Raw genomic sequence first — 11,647 nt, forward strand, 5'->3', positions numbered from 1 at the left:
GGGACAGTTCAGGGAAGGTTCCCAGTTCATCCCAGGGAAATCCTGCCATGGATTGTCCCTGCCCTGACACCGGGGGTGGCACTGCACAGAGGAAACCATCCCAAAAAACACAGAGCAAACCAACCCCAAAAAACACAGAGGAAACCAACCCCAAAAAAACAGTGCAAACAATCCCCAAAAACCACAGAGGAAACCATCCCAAAAACCACAGAGGAAACGATTTCCAGAAACCACAGAGCAAACCAACCCCAAAACCACGGAGGAAACCATCCCTAAAAACCACAGAGCAAAGCGTCCCCAAAAACCATAGAGAAAACCATCCACAAAAAAAAAACCAGTGCAAACCATCCCCCAAAACCATAAAGAAAACCATCCCCAAAAAACATAGAGAAAACCATCCCAAAAACCACAGAGCAAACCATCCCCAAAAAAACAGTGCAAACCATCCCCAAACCATCCTCACAGTCACAGAGGAAACCAACCCTAAAACCACAGAGCAGGCCATCCCCAAAAAGCAATGTAAACCATCCCTAAACACCACAGAGCAAATGATCCCCAAAAATCACAAAGCAAACCATCCCTAAAAATCAGAGGAAACCATCTCCAAAAACCACAGAGCAAACCATCCCCAAAAAACAGAGCAAACCATCCCAAAAACCACAGAACAAATCATCCCTAAATACCACAGAGGAAACCATCCCCAAAAACCACAAACCATCTTCACAACCAGAGAGAAAACCATCCGCAAAAGTCACAGAGCAAACCTTCCCTAAAAATCACAGAGGAAACCATCCCCAAAATCCACCTCTGCCCCCTGGGTTGAACTCAGGCCATGCAGGATCAAGTGTCCAGGGCTGGATTTTGGGATTCTGTGCCATYAGCAGGAAGCTGCTTTTCCCCAAAGCTCCAAGGATTTTTTGTAAACCTGCTGTAAATTCTGTGCTGCTGAACACAGGAGAAAACCCCAAACCTGAGGGGAAGTCAAGCAAAACACGCCGGGAACATTTATTTCACTCCAAGCCTTAATTCCCCTCGTCAATCCAACCCAAATATTTTGATTTACAAACTCAAATCTTGACTTTTAACGAACTAAACCCACTTTCTGTCACTTCATCAAACTCAAGTGTGAGCTGGCTGAGCCTGGCACCCCGATGCCAGCGGGGATGAGGGACAGAAATGGCTCCTTTATTCACCTTCCAGATCCTTCAGCAGCCCCTGAATGTGGCACAGAGGGATGGAAGAGCCCAGTCCTGCTTGGGAAATCATCCCATTTTTGGGAATTAATGACTCAGGGCAGGATTGAGCTCAGATTGGATCGGTGTTGGACTTTTGGGAACACTCCCTGCAGCTCCCCTGGCATGGACCCCACTCCCAGCTCAAGGCTGAGCCCCCTGGTGATGCTCTGAGACCAAAAAAAATGCAGAATTGAGGGAAAAAAATCAGCAGCAGCATGAAAAGTTCATCAAGAAAATATCACTGGAGCTGCCCACCCACGTCACCAGCAGAGCCCGACGGAAACAAGGCCACAAAACTCTTTTTAAAAKATTTTAAATTTTTTTGTCACCATGTCYCCAACCTTTAAAAGGTTGTTACAGCTGCTCTGATAACAGAAAACGCTGCGTTTCTTGTCCTCTCAGTATCACACAGGAAAAAATTCCATTTAAAAAAGGGAAGCACAAGAGCTGCCAGAGATGCAGCACCAGGTGTAACTAAGTCTCAAAAGAAAACCRGTTTTAACCTCCACTATCTCTAAAGAAGCAGCAAAAAAACCCCCTTCCAGAAATAAACTGCACATCTAAATATAGTTTTGTATGAAGTTAAACGTCCTTGGGCTGCACAGGGACACTCGGTGGCTTCACTTGAAGTCTCTGGCACGAGCCAGGAAGGATTTTTGCTCATTGCTCTGAGTGTTTCAAGGAGATTTTATTACAAGGCCCTGCTGGTAGAAAAAAATCTTCAGAAATCATCGGGTCCAAGTGTCCCCTGTCCCCAAGTGTCACATCCACAGGGATTTAAATCCCAACAGGGATGGGGACTCCATTTGAGCATCCCTTCCATGAAGGAATTTTCACAATGTCACCCCTGTCCCTCTCCTGTTCCTTCTCCTCCTGTTCCTGTTCCCTGGAGCAGATCCCAAATCCCCCCGGCTGCCCCTTCTGTCAGGGAATTCCAGAGAGGGWAAAAAATCCCTCTGGATCCTCCTTTTTGCCCCTCAGCCTCTCCTGGAGCTCCAGCCCCTGAGGTGTGAGGGAGAACATTCCAAAGGGAGACCCAGAACCAAGAGATGCTCCATTCTCACCCACACAGGGGCTGGATTGGTTCAAAAAACAACAAAATGTGTAAATATTCCTTTGGGAGATACCTGGAGAGGAGGAGGAGGAGGAAAAAAAGAGGAGGAGGAAAAAAAAGGAGGAGGAGGAGGAAAAAAAGGAGGAGAAGGAGGAAAAAAAGGAGGAGGAAAAGGAAAAAAAGGAGGAGGTGGAGAAAAAAAGGAGAAGGAGGAAAAAAAGGAGGAGGTGGAAGAAAAAAGGAGGAGGAGGGGGGAAAAAAGGAGGAGAAGGAGAATAAAGGAGGAGGAGGAGGAGGAAGAGAAGCTGAACTTGCACCCCCAGCATCCCAAGAGGTGATGGATGCTCTCACACAACCGCTGCGTGTTTGTTGTTGTTGTTGTTTTTGCTCTCCTCAGGTCACAACTTCTGTCCCATGGAATAAACCTGATACCGCCAGAATTCCAAGGGAAAACACCAAATCCTGCCCAGCCACAGGTCCCAAAGGCTGGAAACACCAAAGTTTCTGGCAAACACGGGGAATTGTGGATGCTGTGGGTCTGTGCAGTCACAAGCTCACGCTTTGAGCTGCCCTACTTTGTGCCTTATAATTGACTGCTGTCCCCAAAGGGGCTCCTGGCTCTAATTGAGCAGCATCTGCCCCATCCCAGGGACAGCTTTGGGCGCCCAGTCCTGGCTCTGAGGCCACACTCGACCCCTTCAGTGCCAGCTCTGTGCCCAGCCGTGGCTGTGCCACCGAATTTGGGTYTGTGCCAYCRRATTYGGGTTTGTGCCACCRRAYTYGGGTYYGTGCCACCAGCTGGGGATCTCCTGAACAGGAGTCACTCAGGGACAGCGGTGATCCCACCCACTCTGGGGCTTTTTAAACATCATCCCACTCATTTCCAGCCTACCCCTGTGTGTTTTTTCCTCTATTCCTGCTCTCCAGTGTGACATTTCCCACAGAAAAGAGGGGCGGTGGCAGCTTSCCCCACTTTGGAGAGGCTGGGAGCTCTTCCCTATGGACACACACAGGACCCAGCCCCACACACCGTCTTTGCTTTTTGTGGAAAAAAAAAATGCAAATCCAAAAGCTCCTCCAAACGTTATTCCCTTCCTAAATTAGATTGAGCAATGGATCGAAACCAAAAATTAAAYGCAACCTAATGAAAAGTCAAGTAATGAGTTCAAATCCCAGGGAGCTGCGTCTCTCCTGGCACAGAAGGAAACCAAGGATAGACTTTCCATGGGTTTTGTGGACTTGGGCAARAAGCTGGCGCTCAGTTTTTAATGCATACAAGATCTGCAAAAGATTTAAACTCCTTTGGGGCATTGATTGCAAACCTCATTGACAGAATTCCGATTTGTTTGTAAATTGGACCTACAAAAGCACCACAGCGTTAGTGCAGCTAATCCTTTCTGGTGGGACCTCTTGTTCCATTTCTGCTTGATKATTGTGAGGGAAAACTTCTCAGAGGGAAGGTGAAGGACAGGAAAACATCCTGATTTTCCTGTTATTAATTGGCAGTGCCCACCCAATGCGTAAAGCAACCCTCAGGGGAGTCAGGAGTGCAGTGAGTCCCCCCCATCCTCCCAAAACCAGACACCAGGCAGAGGCCAGGCTTCCAAAATTCCAGCTGATCCCTTTGCCGAATGATAAAACCCGAGTTTCCCCCTCTGGAAGCAGCAGCAGCCCTGCCCATCCCCAGCCCATCTCCCGGGAGCGCCCACGGGCGCCGGCAGCGATTCCCCGGAGGCTGCAGCATAACCCAGAACTGCCTCTCCGCTCATCTCTCCTCGTTTCAACTCGGCTGTGCGCGGCTCAGATCACACGGAACGGCAGCGTGTTCCCGAGGAGATTGTCCTGTCACTGTGGGAACGGGCACTGCCACCCCGCTCGGCTGCTCCTGTCACCACGAGATGCCACCGAGCGAAAGGAAAACTTCCCCTGCTCGCTGAGACCCCTTTTCCTGCCAGAACAACCCCTGAGCTCAGCACGCTTTCAATCCCCAAATCCATCAGGGGCGGCCCAGTTCTGCTCTCCCCGAGCTCCCTGAAATTCCTGCTCAAGTCACGGAGCAATCCGGGATACGGGATCGCTGCTCTTGGAAATCACACGGATGATGCTTCCCGCAAGCAGCGTTTTGTGGGTGAGGCTGATGCTTCAGGGGCGCTCGGGATGGCAGCCTGTGTTTGTGCGAGGGACAGGAGACGGGAAAARRGGATGGGRAARGGRRRRGGTGACACAGAAAGGGAAGGGGAACTGTTCTCAGGAGGTTCCGTGCTGATGGCTCCCAGAGCGCGGCAGCAGTGCTGGAGAATCAGCTCTGACATGCCSATGGTCGACACCTTTAAAACCATTTTTTTTTCCCAGAAATCCTAAAGTCAGGAGATCACGGAAACCTCCGCTTCCATTCCCTAAGCCAAGCGCATCTCTCGGTGTYACCGGGAGTCACCAGGAAATGCTCMCACCGGGTCRGTCGCAGCCTGGAGCCGAAGGCGAGGACAATCCACGCGTTTATCCGGCTGAACCCCGGATTTGGGGCCGCGGCCGGGATTTGGGGCGGGTGCCGGGGTCAGAGCCCGGAGCGCAGCCCCAGATCCGGCCCGAACTCGCGCGGTGCCCGCAACTCGTGCGGTGCCCGGAGCATCCCCGGAGCAACCCCGGAGCATCCCCCGAGCATCCCCCGAGCAATCTCCCGAGCATCCCCCGAGCATCCCCCGAGCATCCCCCGGCACCGGCACCGCCCCCCGGCCCGGAGGTCCCGACCCGAGCCCCCCCGCTCGCCCCCGGCCGCTGACCTGGCGCAGGATGAAGCTGGTGGAGGTGGTGCTGCCGTCCGAGCGCTTGAGGCGGCTGCGGCGGGTGGCGGTGCCCCTTGTCACCTGCCCGGGGGGGACAAAGCATCAGCGCGGTGTGAGCGCCCCGGCCCCGGCCCCGCCGCCACCCCCGGTCCCCGCACGCACCGCGGCCATGGCGCCCCGATCCGATCGCCGCTCCCCGGTTCCCCCGGCTCTCCCCCGGCTCCCCCGGCGCTCCGGGCCGGCTCTCCGGGCGCAGCGGAGCCGCCGCCGGGGCGGAGCGCGCTGGGGAGGGGGCGGCGGGCGGGGGGCGGCCCCGGGGCGGGGCTGGCACGGAAAAAAAATCACAGAGCCCGGCCCGGTCCCGGTTCTACCCGGGATGCGAGAGATGGAGCCCGAGCGCTCCGGGGAGAGAGAGATGGGGATGCTCACCTGGAGAAGGGAAGATCCAGGGAGAGCTCAGAGCCCCTTTTGGGGCCTGAAGGAGCTCCAGGAGAGCTGGAGAGGGACTGGGGCCAAGGGATGGAGGGACAGGACCCAGGGAATGGGGTCACACTGCCAGAGGGCAGGGATGGGTGGGATATTGGGAATTGGGAATTGTTCCTGGGAGGGGCTGGGATGGAATTCCACCCCTGGATCCCTGGCAGTGCCCAAGGCCRRGCTGGACACTGGGACAGAGGGAGGTGCCCCTGCCCATGGAATAGGATGGGATTTGATGTGTTTYCCCCTCCCCAGAGCAGTCTGGGCTGACTGTGATGAGCGGGGGATGAGCTGTGGGTGCCCTGGGCAAGCAGCAGCCTCAGCCCACCCCAAACTCCCCCAAGCAGCACGACCCCAAAGCCCAGGGCTGGCCAGCCCATCCCACACCCCACAGCACCGCCAGCATCAACCTCCAGCCCCGGAGGAGCTGCCATTTCCAGGGCACCGAGGAAAAACGGGCTAAACCAGGAGACGACATGCTGGAAGCTCAAATCCCAGCAAGATCTGGAAGAAGGACCTGGATTTCCTGCTTCCCACTCCTGAGCTTCACCTAGAGGCACATTCCACCTCCCACCGGGATGAGCAAGAGCAGGAATGTGCACATCTCGAGTGAGCTGAGAGCACACAGCCAGCGCTGCTCAGGCTCCAAACACCCTCCTCCCTCGCTCCACACACCAAATCCTTCCATTCCTCGGCTGCAAGGAGCAGCCTGCTTTCTCTGGCCAAGATGAATGTGGGTCACCGAGGCTGGAGTCKAAATGGGATTATTTTTATATTCAGTTTCATGGTTAAATCGGTGCCAGGAAGGCGATTCTGTTTCAACATTAATCGTGGGGTGGCTGATTGCCCAAGGAAAGGTTTTCTGCAGAAACCCCACAGCTGAGATTCAGAAGGAAAAACAAACCAGCTTTTCCCAATAATTCCCCCCCAAAAAAAATTCAGGATAGGATTTGGCTTTACAAAGGTTGACTTCCAGCCTGAAGTGACCCCAAATCAACCCAGTGGGCTCAGCAACTTCAAAGAGCTGTAAAGAAATGATGAAAACACGGTTTGTGTGTAAATGACAATTTTTGGGGTTGTTCCCAGGTACATCCAGCTCCTTGCAGGCATTTTTGGGGTCCATGCAGAGTTCCAGCTGCAGGATTGAAGCACAGGATTCATCCTGGTTTGGGATGAGCCCGAATTCTCAGCCACRATCACTTTTGCCTCTTTTCCCAGGGAATTCTCCCGGGTGTGTTTGGTAACAAATGTTCTTCGTTCCACTGCCACCTCTCTGTGCGAGCAGTGCCTGGAGCTCTATGAAAAAAATGCACAGATAAAAATAAGGAAAAAAAAAAATCATCTTTCTCTCAGGAAATAATCACTGAGAGAGGCCCCAGCATGGAGGGACAGAGTCCTGCATGATCAGGGACATCCCCCAAACCCAACACAATAAACACACAACACCAGCACTCAGAAGGTTTCAACAATCTGATTTTTACCATWATTTCTGGAGCCAGGTCCAGAGACAAAGCGTGGGTGACATCAGGTGACAGAGCACAACCCCTCAGAGCAATCCCTGGGAGGTGACAAATTGAACAGACACGACAGGTCCCCAGCTCACACCAAAGGAAATGGATCTGTTATTGAGATTTAACACCCAAAAAACAAACATATCACCAGGAAAAGTCTCATCAGAAAGTGGCCTGGGTTCCTATGTTAAGGAGTTTTATGAAAAAGCAGGAGTTCTCCACCCTGAATTCCCGATAGAAAACAGCAGGTAGAAACCTAAGGTAGAAATCTGGAGTCAGAGAAATCCTTTGGCAGCATRTTCAGTTACAATCAGGCCTTAAAAATAAATATGATCATGTGTAGAAGTATGAAGAGAAACACCAACCCCCTCCAAATACACCGGTTTAATAATAATTAAATTATTTTACACTATCTACAAGTTGCATATCACGGAGTTAGGAAGAGAAGAGGCGACAGAAGGACAAATCCTGCTTTTATAAAAGTTCAGGCATGTGTGGAGCTGTGTAGAAAATCTCAGACAAATGAGTATGTACATTATTTATACTTAACAATGAACATCATCAGATCACATCTGGCTGGCTCAATGGAAGTTTTCTCTTGGCCCAAAGCTCAGAAGCCAATAAAAAAAACACCAATCTSAATTTCCTACCAAACACGGAGCATTTCTAGGTTTAGTTTGACCACAAAGYGACTTGGAACAAAGTAAATCCCAACAAATAAAAAGCTCCAAACGGTGAGAATTTGGAACAGCAGCATTGAAATCAATCAATTTCCTCAAATAAGGAACAAGTTAGGAAAATACTTCAGTATTGCCACGTGAGTTATCAGTACTGAGATACCTCCAGGAGAAGGATCAGGACAAATTAAAGGAAAGACAAAATCCTCCTTCCAAGTGCACACATTTCAATAAAAAGTGATTCAAAGAGCAGGTGCTGAAGACTTTTTGCATAGCTGCAAAGGAATAAAATGTCAAGAGAGCAAATAATTAAATAAAATGGAAAACAAATGGAGGAGGTGCTGAGTGAAGGGTGGGTTCTGTCACTCAGCAGCCCGGGAGTTCCAATTTGGGATGAAATTTATGCACCAAAAATGTTTATTTAGACATCTGGGAGCTTCCTGCTTTTAATTGAGAYGTTTTTATCAGTGCCTGGCTTCCATCCTTTCCCAAACCAAGGATTATCACTCACCAGAGGTTGTTAAAAGCAGGATAAATATGACCACGCTCCAGTGAGTGGGTAAATAGGAGGATGAAGTGGTTTTTGTTTCAGCAGTTGAAACAAGACAAGAAAGCAATCCCACATTCCCAAAGGATAATCCAGCTCATCTGCTCCCCCAGATAAACCCCACCCTTTTCAAAAGTGCATCAGGGAAGAAATTCTTGGATTTCTTTTCTCGGCCACCCATCCCCAGCTCTGAGGGGATGTGGCTGTGCTTTTCCATGTGTGAGGAGCCCAATCCCACCCCCAGCACGTGGAATGTGCCCAAAATYCCCCTTTCTCTGCAGTCAGTGCTTGTTCAGACACGGACAGAGGGGCAGAGAAAGGAAATCCCAGYGAGGCAGAACCCCCTGGTCCCATGGAGACAATTCCTGTTCCACTCAGCATCCCCTGGAAAGGGAACAGGGCAGATCCTCAGGCTTCAGCAGCTTCAAACATTCTCCATCCCCCTCCTTTCCCACCAGGAGTTAGTTACAATCCTCCTTCACTTCTACATCCATCCAGGAAGGAAAACTGGGAAGAGATTCAGTGCAAGTTCCTGGCTCAGCACCCTGATCCACCGAGTGCCCACACAGGCAGCTGGCAGCATCTCGTGCCCGCTCTTCCAAGGAGGAGCCTGGTGCCACCTCTGCCAAGACACCAAGCAATTCTAGGAAAACTTGTTTTCTTCAAGAAAAACGCAGCAGTTCTGTGAATTTTCCAAAATACAGAGGCAGCACCATCAAACCCCTCTGTTTCTTGCTCGGGTTCCGCGTCCTTCAGCAACTCCAAACTGCAGAGATTCCCTAAAGCCACTGGGATAGAAGGATTACAGGAAACACCAGAGGAGGCAAAGCATCTCAGCATTCTCAAGTTTCCAGAAACACATTGGAAAAGAGAATTATTTTGGGACAATCTTTTCGAGATTCACAAGTGGCGTTTCCTGAAAGCGCAAGGAAAAAAAAAAAAAAAAAAAGGGACTCGGAGGAATCTGGAATTATTTTAAACCATCCCTTAATCTAGTTCAGGATGCAAATATGCAAATAACCATCAGAGCTGGTGCCTATTTTTACTCTGCATCACCCTAACGCAGCGAGTTGGGTTATTTGAAAAGGAAAATGTCCTTTTGATATCCACGAGCAGGATCCACAAAGCCCCGTTAGCTCAGGAGACGATTCCTTCAGAGCAGAGGCTGCTGATGGTAATTTGTTTGCTGCTGGAGCAGGGAGTGAGCGGGATGTGCCACGGGATAAGCTGSTCCTGGGTTGTTCTGGAAGGCTGCCATGTCCACAGAGGCCATTCCCATCTGGTGCTGGGGGAAGGTGACACTGGTGACGCTCGGGAAGGGCTGCGGCAGAGCGGGGTCGGGGCCGGGGCTGTGGGGACACAACACCAACCAAACTGACAGGGGTCAGCTCTCTGCTGAGTACAGATACCCACAGATACCCACAACAACAAACTGCCATCCCAAAATCAGCTGGGAGCTCCCACAGTGCACAAATTGGAAAAGAACGGGACCAAAAACGGTTGTTTTGGAAGGTATTTAGTGTTTTGCTAGCTATAAAAATGCAGTTTTTAACAGGGGTCAGCTCTGTGCCAAGCACAGATACCCATAACAACAAACTCCCATCCCAAAACAACCTGGGAGCTCCCACAGTGCACAAACTGGGAAAGAAGGGACCAAAAATGGTCATTTGGGAAGGTATTTTGCGTTTTGCCCACTACAAAAATATAGTTTTTAATAGGGGTCAGCTCTCTGCCCAGCACAGATACCCACAACAACAAACTGCCATCCCAAAACAACCTGAGAGCTTCCACAGTGCACACATTGGGAAAGAACGGGACCAAAAACGGTCGTTTTGGAAGATATTTCGTGTTTTGTCCGCTAAAAAAAAATACAGTTTTTAACAGGGAGCTTCCACAGTGCACACTCTGGCAAAGAACGGGACCAAAAACGGTCATTTGGGAAGGTATTTCGTGTTTACAAAATACAGTTTTTAACAGGGGTCAGCTCTCTGCCCAGCACAGATACCCACAACAACAAAATCCCATCCCAAAACCACCTGGGAGCTTCCCCAGTGCACACATTGGAAAAGAAGGGACCAAAAATAATCATTTTCGAAGGTGTTTTGTGTTTTGCCAGCTACAAAAATACAGTTTTTAACAGGCATGCTCTCAGGTGAAATCAGATCTGGCCTTGCATTTTCCCTCCTGTTACTCCCCCYGTGCTAATAAACAGAATTTCCCAGGAATTCCATACTTCCCATGCCTCCAATGTAGCAGCTTTTTATGTTTCTCACAGGAAAAACATCTTCATCCTCAAAATCCTTCCAGCATCTCAATAATTCTACCACTTAATTTAACTCTTGCTTTTTAATTTCCTCTTCCTTTTTAATTTACTCTTTTAAATTTACTTTTCCCTTTCAATTTCCTCTTCCTTTTCAATTTCCTCTTCCTTTTTAATTTACTCTTCCTTTTTAGTTTACTTTTCCCTTTCAATTTACTCTTCCTTTTTAGTTTACTCCTCCTTTTTATTTACTCTTCCTTTCTAGTTTACTTTTCCCTTTCAATTTCCTCTTCCTTTTTAATTTACTCTTCCTTTTTAATTTACTCCTCCTTTTTATTTACTCTTCCTTTCTAGTTTACTTTTCCCTTTTAATTTCCTTTTCCTTTTTAATTTACTCTTCCTTTTTAATTCACTCTTCCTTTTAAACTTACTTTTTAACTCACTCTTAAACTTRCTCCTCCTATTTAATTTTTAATCTTTGCTGCTGCCTGGTTAAAGGTCAAAGGTTCCTTTTTAACCTTCCCCTCTTAAAAGTTTCCTGGGAAACCTCCTCATGCAGAATTTTGCCCAGAATAATGTTTTTATTTATCCCTAGCTTAGTAAAATCAGTATTTTTCTTTCTGGATGATGTGTCATTAAATAAAAATGCAATGAGAATGTGCCTGGGAAAAGGATTTTCTGGCTCCATACCTTAAATAAGCAGCTGGAGGTGGCTGAGTGGCTGCAGAGTTGATGTTTTGAGGCAGAGATCTCACCTGCTCCGGGGTCAGGCTGTACCCTGGGGCCATGGACACTCCCTGGAGCATGAAATTCCCACTGGGAGCCTGCACGGGATAGGACTGCAAAGAAAACCCAAAAGATTTGGGGTTTAGCACATTTTGGAATTACCCCATCGGAATATCCACGAGCAGAGCTCGAAAAGCCACGAGCTGAGCTCAAAAAGCCCATGAGCTGAGCTTAAAAACCCACGGGCAGAGCTCAAAAGCCCATGAGCTGAGCTTAAAAACCTCAAAAAGCCCATGAGCTGAGCTTAGAACCCCACGAGCTGAGCTTAAAAACCTCAAAAAGCCCATGAGCTGAGCTTAAAAACCCATGAGCTGAGC

General features: G+C 49.4%; 1 protein-coding gene across 3 annotated transcripts in view; it reads right to left on the bottom strand.

Moving 5' to 3' along the window:
• Positions 1-6,509: 6,509 nt before the first annotated feature.
• STAM2 (signal transducing adaptor molecule 2) overlaps positions 6,510-11,647 on the bottom strand; it is an 18,713-nt gene continuing 13,575 nt past the window's right edge. For 2 of the 3 annotated variants that reach the window (XM_057386500.1, XM_057386501.1), the window contains exons 12-13: positions 11,235-11,383; positions 6,937-9,633 (exon numbers count right to left, since the gene is read on the bottom strand). In XM_057386500.1, the coding sequence (XP_057242483.1) occupies positions 9,438-9,633; positions 11,235-11,383 (345 nt within the window). In that variant the 3' untranslated portion in view covers positions 6,937-9,437. Of the gene's footprint in view, positions 6,846-6,936; positions 9,634-11,234; positions 11,384-11,647 lie in introns of those variants that run through there. The other variant, XM_057386502.1, reaches the window with a different exon arrangement.

This window comes from Malurus melanocephalus, unplaced genomic scaffold, assembly GCF_030028575.1.
Source record: "Malurus melanocephalus ecotype Western Australia unplaced genomic scaffold, MMel_1.1 scaffold_977, whole genome shotgun sequence".
Lineage (NCBI taxonomy): Eukaryota > Metazoa > Chordata > Aves > Passeriformes > Maluridae > Malurus > Malurus melanocephalus.